Source organism: Aspergillus flavus, chromosome 1 (assembly GCF_009017415.1).
Source record: "Aspergillus flavus chromosome 1, complete sequence".
Classification (NCBI taxonomy): domain Eukaryota; kingdom Fungi; phylum Ascomycota; class Eurotiomycetes; order Eurotiales; family Aspergillaceae; genus Aspergillus; species Aspergillus flavus.
Window position 1 is genome coordinate 267,052 of NC_092406.1, and position 13,834 is coordinate 280,885.

A 13,834-nucleotide genomic window follows, 5' to 3' on the forward strand; every position below is an offset into this window, starting at 1 on the left:
GACACTCCGTTTATTGAAAATCTTGCCGTTGGCAGTAGCTCTTGGCTCATTAGTGCAGCGCTATGATCCATCACCTCCCCGAAAAGTCCAATCATGCAACCGATAGCTGGCGGTATTATGTCTCAGGACAGGGGCTTCGCAAGTGGTTTTCCCTTTGCCGAATCCTTGCGTCCCATGTGTTTGCCTTTTGTCACGGAATAATCCACATGGCTTATAAGCGATCAGAGACCCTCTTGGTCCATTTGTGATCCGTCATATTGATCCCATTAAACACACCATGTGCTCGCACGCGAATGCCGATCTACCCATTGATCCAGAGGTTCGTGTTCCAGATTTGGAAGATAAATTATAGAACTCTATTAAAATGATTATTATTCTGCGTTCAGGCCGACGCGGATCTCTACAGCGATGAGGACTACTCCAGCACGTACGTATCGCTTAGGGTTCACTTTAGTCGCTGATTCGACTCACTAACCGAATTAAACTCAACAGAGCCGGCAGTTCGACAACATCTTTGTCGTCCAGTATCTTAAATTATCAGTGGGTATTTTGATTTAGACTCATAAAGTCAAATCTAACGTTTGCTCTGCCAGATACGAGGTCTGAATCTGAATGACCACCCATCATTTTCAACAACTGACGTAGCGATAGAACGGACGGCGGTATCATGCATATCGACAAGGAGAATATGTCATTGTAAGTTCTTTATCATCAATCATCTGGCCATGAACTGACCGGCATCGCCCAGCCAAATGATGAAAGAGAACAAGATCGATTAGACCTGGTATTTCAACCCTCAACCTCACCCTGCCAGTTACTTCTCTCACTCTCGAAAGGGTCACCACATATGTAGCCTCGTGCTGGGAGGAGCATTATATAAATCTCCAATATCAGAAAACCCACGAAGAATCCTAGATTTAGGGACCGGAACGGGCTTATGGGCGATTGCCATGGCTGAGTACGAAGCTAAACATATCTGAAGTACGCCACTGACAATAGATAGTCAGTACCCAGAGGCACATGTCATCGGTTAGCACAGTCAACACCTTCATTCTAGTTTCACTGCTGATTGGTAATAGGGACGGACCTGAGCCCCATTCAACCTTCATGGTATGAGCCTGCTTGACTTCAAATATAGGAAATGGGATGGATTATTGAGTATAACTTCATCAGGGTTCCACCGAATTGTGTCTTTGAGATCGACGACTTCGAGCTTCCGTGGAACTTCACCCAACCATTTGATTTCATCCATGCCCGCAGCGTTGAGGGATCCGTCAAAGACTTCCCGCATCTCTTTCGCCAAGCGCATCAGAGCCTCGTCCCTGGTGGCTGGTTTGAAATGATGGAACCCACCGTCGACATCTTCTCCGACGACGATAGTGTTTCGAAAGCGCCGCATCTATCTGAATGGCGGGATATGTTGATCGAGGCGAGTGGAAAGTTTGGCAAGGAGATGGGGGCGGCGAAAAATTACAAGAAGTGGATGACTGAGGCAGGCTTCACTGATGTGACAGAGGAAATATTCAAGGTTGGTAGCTCGTTGACGAGAAGAAATCGGTATTGTTGACTTTTCCAGGTGCCGTTTTCGCCATGGGCCAAAGACCCCAAGCTGAAGGAGCTGGGACGGTACCAGCAAGCTAATATGCTGGAGGCGCTCGATGCGTACTCATTGGCGCTGTTCACTCGATTCTTGGGTTGGAGCGTTGATCAGATTCAGATGCTCTTAGTCGGGGTTCGACAAGAATTGTTAGACCGGAAGCTACATATCTACTCGCGGTACTATTTGGTCTACGGTCGGAAGGAGATAGAAGGTTCGTAGCCATCAGGTTGGGGATGTTGGGAGAGTCAAATATGGTATGGTTTACCTGTCCATCACTGCATTTCAAACCATACCCGCCTTGCATGATACCACCATTTTCTTTCTTTCTTGGTTTGTTTTTGTTTATTTCGAGCAGGAATATCACATTCTCCACCCTCCGCAGTTGAGCTCAATTTAATCCAAAGCAATATTAAGAGCATTCTCCTGATAGGCAGAGCATCTGCAAGATCGAAGATCAAATATACATGTCACATCTGGATATCTGCTCGCCAACATATAATGTGACGTTTTAGATGGGTTGTCCCTGTGCTATTAGATAGTATTCAGATGCATAAGAGCCGAAAAGAGTCCAAAACCTGCTATTCGTAGACCACACAACACTAAGTATTCATGAGACCTCCGTTCGGTTAGTGCTTCATCTCGCTACGGGAGATATTACCGATCATGTGACGACGTTGGCCTTGCGCCTGCATTAGTGTCAAAGAGCTGCATAGCCATATTTTCACCCGCCCACGTGTCTGGTCGAGACCTATAATATAACCATAGTAGGTACTAATCTGCACTAGAGACGCATTGTCATCATTCAATGACCTGGAGATTCCCTTCGGAGTACTCGTGATCAGGGTTCAATATGACAAGCTTGGGGCATGACCTATATTCAATATTGCCCTGGAGTAGGAAAACTCCCCCACAGATCAAATTTAGCTCTCCGGTAAATGCAGGTTGAGATATTTGCCGGTTCGCCCTACCGGCAGTGGGGTTGAACACGGATCATCGCTGTCATGAAGTGGGTGCTCAGATGGGATAAGGCGTCGCTCCGTGACGGTCGATGGATCTAGCCGGAATTAGAAATAATATTCACGCCCGCAACGGTTGGAAAAATGATGTTGATATATCTTAAGAAAAGTGGTAGACAGGGCTTGATTAGGATCTTGTTTGTTTACGATGAGAGCTGCACGGGTGCATCCTGCTGCCTGAGGCCATGACGAGTGAGCATGACGCCACTTATCGGCCCGGAGTCGGAGAAAGCCGCCTGCGGTTTTTCCACTGCAGACACCAATTGTGAACTAGACGGGGTAGTCACTACTAGCGATGATGCTACTGATATAGTCCTTTTTTTTTCTCTCTCCTACCCTAACCCTCTCATTTCGCTTGCCTGTCGCTCTATAAATCTCTTCCTCTTGCCCCTTGTGCATATTCGCTGAACATAGAGCACTCGGAATCCGTTTGTTTGCGTCCCTGGGGATCGGTTTGTCGTCATTCTCTTTTCGCGGACCCGCGCCACTAAGCGCGCCGCATCAATCTCACCATCATGGGCCTCTCCAAAACTAACAGGATCATTATCCTGTTGGCCATCGACTCGGCGTTCTTTCTGTTAGAATTGACAGTTGGTTAGTATCCATGGACCGGTGCTGCCTCGTTCTTCTTCTCACCCCCTGCAGGCTATGCCGTCCACTCGCTTGCCCTGGTTGCTGATTCGTTTCATATGGTATGTATTTCCTGCGCACCGAGTATCGACACTGGTTTAAGGCTAACTATGTCTGTCAAGCTTAATGATGTGCTGTCCCTGTGTGTTGGTTTATGGGCCGTTAAAGTCGCCAACCAGGAGACCAATTCGACCACTTCCAAGATGTACACTTATGGGGTATGTCTTTGCTCTGGCGGGTGGGGGCGGAGTACAAGCTGACCATGATCTTTTCACTATAGTGGCAACGTGCGGAAACCCTCGGAGCCTTGGTCAACGGTGTCTTCCTCGTCGCTTTATGCATGTCGATTTTCCTAGAAGCTATACAACGTCTGGTGGAACCCCAGGAGGTGCAAAACCCGAAGCTCGTTTGCATTGTCGGTTGCTTTGGTCTTTTGTCGAATATCTTGGGTCTTTTGTTGTTTCATGATCACTCCCATGGCCATGGCCACGGCCATAGCCATGGTGAAGCTCATGGTGTTGAGGATGTGGATGTCGCTGAGCAGGGCTATATTTCTCATGGCGGAAGTGACCCCGCGCGGGGGATCGCAGTACGTTCAACCTTACACAATTGTGTCATCAGCGATCGGATTCTAATCTATTCAATGCAGGACGAATGTACACTCTCTTCTCCCAATACTCGCAGACGCCGAACACTTGATAGCCAACATCGCGGGTCGCCCAGATACAGTAATAACGTGGAAGACATCCAGGTACATCCAGCTACTATGAGACAAGAAATTATCGGTCGCAGCCGCTATGTCGATGAGGAGCAGTCGTCTGAGTCGGACAGCGACCAAACAAACCTCGCTGAAACATCAGAACGATCCGCACTCCTTAGCCACAAAGACCGAGCGGGCAAGTATACTGACGAAGCAAACGCATCCCTTCAACCAAATGCTACGGTGGACGACGACATCCATAAATTCCACAACCACGCGCAGCCCAAGTCGAAGGACTCCAAGCACGGTCATGGCCATGGTCACGGCCATGGACATGGACATGATCTCAACATGCGGGGCGTTTTTCTCCATGTCATGGGTGATGCTCTGGGCAACGTTGGTGTCATAGCTTCCGCCCTGGTTATATGGCTGACCGACTATGAATGGAGGTTCTATGTTGACCCTGGCATTTCGTTGGTGATTACGGTGATCATTCTCGCCTCGGCCATTCCTCTTTGCAAAGCCGCATCTAGAATCCTCTTACAGGCTGTTCCCCCTGGAATGAGCATTGACCATATTAAAGAAGATATTGAGAGACTTCCTGGAATCATCAGCTCCCACGACTTACATGTTTGGCAACTGAGTGACACGAAGCATGTCGCTTCGATTCACATTCAAGTGGATACAGAGATCAAAGGGGAGGGTTCGGAGAGGTATATGCGCTTGGCTAGACAGGTGCGAAGATGCCTCCATGCCTACGGCATTCATTCAACAACGATTCAGCCCGAATTCGCACCTGGAAGCGACGTTGAAGACAACCAACCTGCTTCATCCTATTCTAGTAACGGCCCCTCTAGTCTGCGGGAGGAAGACTCGCGGGCGTGTCTCTTGGAATGCGGTGATGGTTGTACGCGAGGTGGAGAGTGTTGTCCCAAGACCTCAACCTAATCGTTCGTCCCTTTTCCCTTCTTTGATCAAAAGCATGTCTACTATTCATACCCCCTTTTATTTTTCGTGTTTCATACCTAGATTGGAGGTTTGGTGTCTCGAGGAAAATCATTTGGGTCATGGGTGGGGTATTTGTTTATAACCTAATACTGTATACTGCGCTTTGTGGGATTTGCTGATATTCTTATTTTGAGCATATTTCATAACAACTCGACTTTGAGTGTTTATTCATTTCCCCCCCTCCAGCTACATTGTTATAGATTGACCGACGAGGAATATTATCATACAAAGTAATTCTTCGGGTTGACTGTAGATCTAGAAAACAAAAGCAAACTATTAATAGACTTCTAGACCCACGATTGTTCTAACCTTAACCACCGGTGCCTTCACGTGACCCATCTCCGCGGGTCAGTGGAGATCTCCAGGCCAGGAGACCCCCCTGTGTTGTTCACTTCTCTCTCGGTTGACCATGATGCTTTGTGTTCCCAATTTGAAGCGTTGAGTGTCATTGTTCTCCCAATGAGAACCAAGTACGCCGCTTTCCGACATCCCATCAGAACTTCCGTGTAAAGGCGGAGCAATGCCGCAGACAGCTTCGCTTTGGCCACTTTCGGGTTGACACAGCAAGCATGAGTTATTCCTATCCTAACAGCACGAACGCGGATGCTTACCGTCCGGTCCGTCGCGATTATCATACCGACTCATCCAATGACCACAGTCGACTCGTCGACACTTTGCCACCGTGGCTACGACAATGGCTCGCCGAACTACACGCTCATTGGATTGCCCCGAGCTTCAGCATCACAGAGAACTCTCGGGGTAGTTATGCGCTAACAGCACGGCTATGGAGGATATTCCGACACATATTCACTATCACGAATGCTCTGGCTGTTCTCTGGTTCTTTACGCTCTGGTGGGGGGAACGGGCCGTGTTCCAGGATAGTTTGGAGAGGTGCGCCTGGGAGAATTGGGAAAGATGGGTGTGTATTCCAATAACCAATCGCTCTAGTGCTGATAGTCTGTTGCTAACTCGATACTGGAATTCCTAGCCCCGAGATGCAACACCACATCACGTTGCTTTCATCGCAGACCCTCAGTTGGTTGATCCTCATACCTACCCCGGCCGGCCATGGCCCCTGTCCACATTGACAGTGAAGTTCACCGATCAATATCTTCGACGGTCCTTCTCGTCTATTCAGAGAAATCTAGGCCCCGACTCGGTTTTGTTCCTCGGTGACCTGTTTGATGGGGGAAGGGAGTGGGCAACCTCGCACAGTTCCAGTCCCGAGAAGCGTTATCAGAAATACAAGGATTCGTTCTGGAAGAATGAGTATCATCGGTTCGTGAAGATATTCTCAAACCAGTGGAACGAGGGTGATTCGCACTCAGGCAATACCCGTGGCCGGAGGATGATCGCTAGTCTCCCTGGGAATCACGATTTGGGATTCGGAACTGGGGTTCAACTGCCCGTCCGTGATCGGTTCCAGACATATTTTGGCCAAAGTAATCGCGTTGATGTTATTGGAAACCACACTTTCGTATCGGTTGACACGGTATCATTGAGCGCCATGGATCAGCCTGACCCAGACACCGGAAGTTCAGGGTCTGGGGACGGACACCCGCCGAACGAGCATATTTGGAAAGAAGCAGAGGATTTCCTGAACAGTATGAATGTTCATCGTGGCAAGGCGGAGATGGAAGAATTGCGCCTGATGAGGAACCAAAGTGAAGGCCATGTGTTTGACCACAAGGTCGTGGACCTCTCACAACCTACACTTCACCAAAGACTCAAACCGGAAGTTGTGGGGTTCCCTGCCATTCTTCTTACCCATGTTCCATTGTATCGCAAACCGGCCACGCCTTGCGGGCCTTTGCGAGAACACTACCCGCCATCAGATGGTGAACCGGAAGAAGATGACCGAAATGCCCTCTCAATCTCTGCCGGATACCAGTATCAGAATGTTCTCACGCAAACTATCTCCAAGGACTTAGTCACGAAGGCAGGCCCGAACCTTGTCCATATCTACTCTGGAGATGATCACGACTACTGCGAGGTAACTCATCGCCAATTTAGTGGCTCTCCCAGAGAAATTACGGTCAAAAGTCTCTCTTGGGCTATGGGGGTCCGGCGGCCAGGTTTTCTGCTTACTAGTCTCTGGAATCCTGTTGACCCTGCCACCGGGAAGCCGACCCATTCGTTGAGTACCGGCGCTACTTTGCAAAACCATCTATGTCTCCTACCCGACCAATTATCCATCTTCATCCGTTACGGCCTTCTATTCGGCCTTACCCTTGCTGTGCTTCTCGCACGAGCCGCCATTCTAGTGCTTTACTTCCCCGCAGTGGACTCATCCGCACCGATTCTTCCCCTCTCTGAATTCCGTCCTACCCTCCACGTCCACACAGCTAAGGCCCCAAGTTCCAGTACGTCTAGCTCCACGTTTTCCTCACCGGGTGGCCTGGCCAGTCGTGCCGTCAATGCACCTCCTCGTTACCCCAAAGTGTACGATGATACTTACCCCGGTGCAGGTCACGATGACGTGGACAACGCGAAGTGGAAACCAAGGGTCCCCGCTTCCCCGGGAATCTGGGGGAAATTTATGAACTCTGTCAAATATGTCGCTACGATTGTGTTTGCATGGTATTTCTTCTTGATCTGGCGATGGTAAAGGCCGGGGTAAAGGGAGTGTACACCGGAGTTTAGGACTGTATATATTAAATGCATCGACTATGTCTCCTATTTGAATACTGCATGTAGAACATGAGACGAGATTTGGTGATTTCCTCCATTTTTGGTCACTGAAGATATAACCTGGTGTCCTCTTGTACGGGTCGCCCTGAACTGGAGAAGATTTCCCATCATTGGGCTAAACAAGATTTTTACTTTTATTCTTACTTTTTCTTTTTCTTTTTCTTTCAAAATGCTTCTCCTGTAGTGGGGCAGAGGGGACTCATGTTTTACCTTCGAGGAACAACCATGGTTCAACCCGATAGTCAATATTAGCCAACAAAACTCAATCCTGATTTTAGTTTTGTTCCTAAGCGTTGGCCCAACTGTATAGGGTTAGGGGCTGATCGCAAAGTGTTGGCTCGCCATGGAAAATGCAACTTATACGACGAGAAACGGGCAAATCTCGGGGATTCTCTGACTAGATCTACAAATGCCCCCCAATCAGAGCCCAGACTAGTGCTGCAGGTGTTTGAGTGGCAAAAGCCCTAATATGCTTGAACCATGTCACATCAAACACCCTCTCCCTCCCTCCATAATGTCATTGTGCGTTGAGACGACAGTCTCTGCCCGAAATGGCACCGGTGAGACTCCGGATTGTCGTGACTTTGACTATCCTCCTCCATGTTTAGATCCATTTCCCCGGATGGAGTCGTGGAGCCTCCAGTTGAGCAGGAGTGCCATGGGGTCGTGCATTATTCCCTTTTGGCTTTTGGAGAAGATCCTGTTACACTTCGGGACACTGACATATTGTTACAGATACACCAGAAGAAAACCCGGGATGTGAACAAGTTACCGATGCGACTTGATAATATTATTACGCGAAAAGTTGGGGATTTCGGGATTGTCACGAGGGCTGGTCGGGTTGGCCGCGTTCGGCATCCCCCGAATTCTTTGCATTTCTTTCTGATAACTTCTTCCCGTTCTCGGCTTCCCTCCGCCATAGTCAATTTTTTTTTACGTCTCTCAAGTCTCAACACTTTATTTTTATCCTTATTGCCACTGGTTTCTTACGTCCCGTGACTCGGATTGCCGTCACGGTGCGGCGAAAGGATCCCGTAGAAGGGCAGGGAAAAACCCGTCCATCGTATTTGGATATCCACTCCGCGTGCCAAGTTCCAGAATCGTTCGATGTCCGTGGTTTACTTGGGCCTCGGCCATGAGTGCTTACTTTCCTCGAACCAATCATTCGTATCCATGGGCCCGTAGCTTCGTGCAAACCTCCTCCACTTTCCACGCCGTCAAACGTTCCTCTTCTCCAGACTCGGGGCTGTGGCGCGGAGAGAGACACACATCAAAGGTCTAGGGCCGAAATTACCAAATAATCCCTCATGCGGCCTACACCAGCGCATCCTAGGTTGATCCCGTGCCCTCAATTGGCTGTAAATGCGGGATAGCGCTGGTTTCGGCCGGCTCCTTAATGTAGTTTTTCCCCATGTTGACCGGATATGGTCAAGATTGGCCATCGCGACCTCCTGTCTGCAGCAGTACAAAAACTCTGTCATGGCCCCTTCCCCATGGAGATTGTGTATCTCATTTTTCTCTCCACTTGTCATTCCTACGTTCTCCCCGTCTGCGTGTTGATCTACAGCCGAAGAATCTTTTCATAGATTGAGCCAGTCCGTGCCTACATCTACATTCACCATGGGCTTCATGTTGAAGAAGCCGGATGATGCTACGGGCTCTGCTGCCCCTGCCATCGTTATTGGCTTGTTTGTTGCCTTTGGTGGTGTTTTGTTCGGGTGAGCTGACCCTGTGTACCATCATTGAAGCAACTCATAGACCAGGAGGCTGACGATTAAATCCTATAGTTATGATACCGGCACCATCAGTGGCATCCTTGCCATGCCTTACTGGCGCAAGCTGTTCTCCACGGGCTATATCAACCCGTCAGACAACTATCCCGATGTGACCTCCTCTCAATCCTCCATGATCGTGTCTCTCCTGTCTGCAGGAACTTTCTTCGGTGCCCTTGGTGCAGCACCCATTGCTGATTACTTCGGTCGTCGGCTTGCTATGATCATCAACACATTTGTTTTCTGCTTTGGTGTCATCCTTCAGACCGCTGCTACTGCTATCCCGTTATTTGTTGCGGGAAGATTCTTTGCAGGCCTAGGTGTTGGATTGCTCTCTGCAACAAGTATGTCATGAACTGTACCACCTATCAAGCCTGAATATAGTATGCTAACAGGCTTCAGTCCCGCTGTACCAGTCCGAAACCGCTCCTAAGTGGATCCGTGGTACCATCGTTGGTGCCTACCAGCTGGCTATCACCATTGGATTGCTCCTTGCTGCCATCGTGAACAATTCCACTAAGGGCCGTGACGATACTGGTTCCTACCGTATCCCTGTCGCTGTTCAGTTTGCCTGGGCTATTATCCTGGTTGTTGGCATGATCGTACTCCCTGAGACGCCTCGCTTCTTGATTAAGAAGGGCAAGCATGAAGCTGCTGCCAAGGCTCTCTCACGCCTTCGCCGCATCGATGTCAATGATCCCGCCATTGTGGAGGAGCTGGCCGAGATCCAGGCCAACCATGAATATGAACTCAGTGTGGGCAATGCCAGCTACCTCTCCATTCTTCGTGGGAGTATCGGCAAGCGACTGGCCACTGGCTGTGCCGTTCAGGGTCTGCAGCAGCTGGCTGGAGTCAACTTCATCTGTATGTATTCAACCACCTCACCCAACCCTCTCTGATTCAAACTAACATCGTACAGTCTACTACGGAACTACTTTCTTCGAACACTCAGGTATCAAGGACGGATTTATTATTACTTTGATCACCAACATTGTTAATGTCGTCTCAACCTTCCCTGGTCTCTATATGGTCGAGAAATGGGGTCGTCGTCCTCTTCTCTTGTTCGGTGCTGTCGGCATGTGTGTCTCTCAGCTCATCGTTGCCATTGTTGGCACCGCCACCACTTCCGACGTCGCAAACAAGGTGCTGATCGCCTTCGTCTGTGTCTACATCTTCTTCTTCGCTTGCTCATGGGGTTGCACCGCGTGGGTGGTGACCGGTGAGCTCTTCCCTCTCAAGGCTCGTGCCAAGTGTCTCTCAATCACGACCGCCACCAACTGGCTCCTCAACTGGGCCATCGCATATGCTACCCCTTACATGGTTAACTCCGGCCCGGGCAACGCCAACCTGCAGTCCAAGGTGTTCTTCATCTGGGGTGGATTCTGCTTCATTGCCGGTATTTTCGTCTACACCTGCATCTACGAGACCAAGGGTCTTACCTTGGAGCAGGTTGATGAGCTTTACGCTAAGATTCCTGTGGCCTGGCGCTCCCATGAATTTGTTCCATCCGTCAGCTATGCTGACGTTCGTGACGTTGCCGCCGGCAAAGTGTCTGGCAACCTCGCTGATCTAGAGGCCGACGCCCAGATGAAGCGTGATATGGAGCATGTTGAGAAGGCCTAGAAGTATAATCCGGCGTTGGTCAATTGGAGTTTTCCTGTCTTGGTTAGGTGTTCAACTTCTTTTTTCGTTTCCATAGTCCCTATACTGCCTTTGTACCTAGCGAGTGGCTTTTTGCAACTTTATCTTGGTGATGAGAGACGTGGTATAATGATCATCTCACGACCAATATTTTCTATTGTATGATATTTTCCAGAGTTGCTCTTTCAACCAAAGATTATTTTTCCAAGTTCACTATTATAAAGTCGTCGTAGGGGTTACAGTTCAACGGTTATCGTCCTAGAGTGTACAGTGGGAGAGACCTTACCATTTTGGAGTATATGATAAATAGGTACCTTCTTTGATTTAAGCCTAGAATTCATAAGAGGATCGAAGTACAAAAAGGCTCGAGATATCCAGGGGAGCCCGACTAACTGGACTGTAACTGTGGAATTGAGGGTGTCTACCACCGGCCCTTCCCGTACCCTAAAAACCCCTAAAACTGGACCCTGACTGTCGCCTGAGGCATCAGGACCTACGTAGCCATTCCCCACGTTCACGTGTCGATCCCTGTTTTTAGCACCTTCCTGATAAGGAAGGTCAACATGGGGGCAACCGACTGGGGAATGATCAACTTCTTCTCTTCCCTCCCCCTATCCTTCTTTCCCCCAAGTTCATTCTTTACTTGGGAGATACAATGAGGTGGTCATTCTTTTCCCCCGCCACCATCACTTCCCAACTACGATTATGTTGATCCGCTCGGCCTCAGCGCTTGACCCGGACTCCGTATACAAGGTGCCGCTTCTATCCTGCGAGCCGACGGACAGTCCAGCACCTTTCGAAAAGATGTCTGTATCAGCTACGACTACCAGTATAAATCCCGATATCTCTCCGATAGAGGATAAGAATGTTCAACCGGGAGTCGAGTTAGAAGAGCTCAACAAGACATGCGACGAAAATCAAAAGCAGACCAGCGACTCAACCGGGACCGATAGTCTTTACGAGAAGAGGCACACCATTGAACAGAGTGGATCGCATACACAGCCCAAGAACTACGCCTTTTCCTTCCAGGATCACCCTCTATTTCCGCCGTTGCCCTCGTACGGGCCCCCTTCCTTCGTGTTTACCATAAAGTGCTTGGTGCTGCAATGCGTGTCGTTTCTGCTATCGCTGCTGTTTCTGGGCGCCGTCGTTGTTGGGGCACTTGTGTGCAGGACTCGACTCGCAGTTTCCCATGTCAAAATCCGTCTCCGAGGCCAGGATCCCAATGAGCAACGGGCCTTCTACGAGGAGGAACGGGCGCGGGAGTTGGAGAGGCAGAAAAATTTGCAGCAGTGGAAGCGTCGACAGGAGAAAAAGGAAGTTGACGAAGAAGCTCCCGATGAGTGTCCCCCTCTAGAAGGTGGGAAGGATCCGATCATATGCGACGTGGCGTACTACGCCAGAAGGGTCGGCCTTGACGTGGAGACGTTCCGGGTCCAGACGGAAGATGGATTCATAATCACTCTATGGCATGTTTATAATCCACAGGAGTACATGCCCTTACCTGCAGATGCGAGGGCTCCTCGCGGACCGGGGGTGTTCACGGGAAAGAAGGACCCTGGGCTTTCTTCACGGTCGAATCGCAAATATCCCATTCTTCTCATGCACGGGTTACTGCAGTGCGCGGGTGCGTACTGCACGAATGACGAGGACAGTCTTGCCTTTTACCTTTGCAAGTCTGGGTACGATGTCTGGCTGGGTAATAACCGCTGCGGACTTACCCCCGAACACACGACATTGTCTACGTCGGATCCTCGGATGTGGACGTGGAATATCCGACACATGGGCGTGCTGGACCTTTCGGCTCTTGTATCGCGGGTTTTGTATGAGACCGGTTTCGAGAAACTAGGTCTTGTATGCCATTCGCAAGGAACGACACAAACGTTTGTGGCACTGGCGAAAGATCAACGACCCGAACTAGGGGAGCGTATATCGGTTTTTTGTGCTCTGGCTCCAGCAGCATATGCCGGGCCATTGGTCGAGAGGAGTTATTTCCGTTTCATGCGGATTATCTCCCCTAACATCTTTCGCATCGTATTCGGCATTCATGCTTTTATTCCCTTCATGATGACAGTCCACCAATATCTTCATCCGAAGATCTATGGTACATTGGGTTACTACGTGTTCTCGTACCTCTTCGGCTGGAGCGACACCCGTTGGGACCGCGGTCTTCGGGATCGTATGTTCCAATTCGCTCCAGTCTACGTCAGTGCCGAGACAATGCGATGGTGGTTGGGCCGTGAATGCTTCGCCACACAGAAGTGTATCTTGGCCACACGCGAGGTCGGCCTTCTTGAGGCGGAAGAGGATCATCGCTTTGAGAAGGGTATCGATGGTGGGGCCCCTCGGAGTGATACCGCATGGTACGGGCCCCAGGTTCCCCCAATGGCTCTATGGGTCGCGGGAGCCGACAATCTAGTCGATGGCAGAAAATTGCTTCAGCGGTTCCGCAATGGACGTGAGCCCCATGTGCATGTTGTCCATGAGAAGGTTATCGAGGAGTATGAGCATCTCGATGTCTTATGGGCCATGGACGTCATCGAGCAGGTGGGAAAGGAGGTACGACAGGTCCTCTGGACGACGATGCCGGATGATGCCCGCGCCGTGTGTCAGGTGCCGAAGGGTGTGCAGTAAACCCCTGTTGACATGAGATATGAGGAATGACTATATAATAACTGTTTTCGTGGATTCTTTTGGCTTGGAGTTTACTGGTTGTATAGATACAGTGTACTCAAAGATATACATAGTCACTTATATAATAGTAGTATATATTAA

General features: G+C 49.6%; 5 protein-coding genes across 5 annotated transcripts; all 5 read left to right on the top strand.

The window, feature by feature from the left end:
• Window positions 1–62: 62 nt before the first annotated feature.
• F9C07_98 (putative SAM domain methyltransferase) lies at window positions 63–1,819 on the top strand (the record flags this gene model as incomplete). Its single annotated transcript, XM_071511943.1, has 12 exons — window positions 63–178; window positions 226–319; window positions 387–427; window positions 493–540; window positions 594–600; window positions 652–696; window positions 749–784; window positions 837–958; window positions 1,004–1,029; window positions 1,080–1,110; window positions 1,174–1,528; window positions 1,577–1,819. The coding sequence occupies 12 exons, from the start codon at window positions 63–65 to the stop codon at window positions 1,817–1,819; spliced, it is 1,164 nt and encodes a 387-aa protein (XP_071365408.1).
• A 1,312-nt stretch (window positions 1,820–3,131) lies between these two features.
• On the top strand, window positions 3,132–4,894 carry F9C07_99 (zinc/cadmium resistance protein; the record flags this gene model as incomplete). Its single annotated transcript, XM_041289087.1, has 4 exons — window positions 3,132–3,210; window positions 3,262–3,308; window positions 3,369–3,464; window positions 3,527–4,894. The coding sequence occupies 4 exons, from the start codon at window positions 3,132–3,134 to the stop codon at window positions 4,892–4,894; spliced, it is 1,590 nt and encodes a 529-aa protein (XP_041141742.1).
• A 629-nt stretch (window positions 4,895–5,523) lies between these two features.
• Window positions 5,524–7,563, top strand: F9C07_100 (putative manganese ion homeostasis; the record flags this gene model as incomplete). Its single annotated transcript, XM_041289086.1, has 2 exons — window positions 5,524–5,874; window positions 5,944–7,563. 2 exons carry the CDS (start codon window positions 5,524–5,526, stop codon window positions 7,561–7,563), a joined length of 1,971 nt encoding a protein of 656 aa, XP_041141741.1.
• A 1,904-nt stretch (window positions 7,564–9,467) lies between these two features.
• Window positions 9,468–10,991, top strand: F9C07_101 (putative MFS monosaccharide transporter; the record flags this gene model as incomplete). The annotated part of the gene is made up of 3 exons (XM_041289085.2): window positions 9,468–9,762; window positions 9,821–10,282; window positions 10,338–10,991. Coding segments are annotated over 3 exons (1,411 nt in total), but the record flags the coding sequence as incomplete, so codon positions are not given.
• A 773-nt stretch (window positions 10,992–11,764) lies between these two features.
• On the top strand, window positions 11,765–13,693 carry F9C07_102 (putative ab-hydrolase associated lipase; the record flags this gene model as incomplete). Its single annotated transcript, XM_071507364.1, has 1 exon — window positions 11,765–13,693. The coding sequence occupies one exon, from the start codon at window positions 11,765–11,767 to the stop codon at window positions 13,691–13,693; it is 1,929 nt and encodes a 642-aa protein (XP_071365409.1).
• Between the last annotated feature and the right edge of the window lie 141 nt (window positions 13,694–13,834).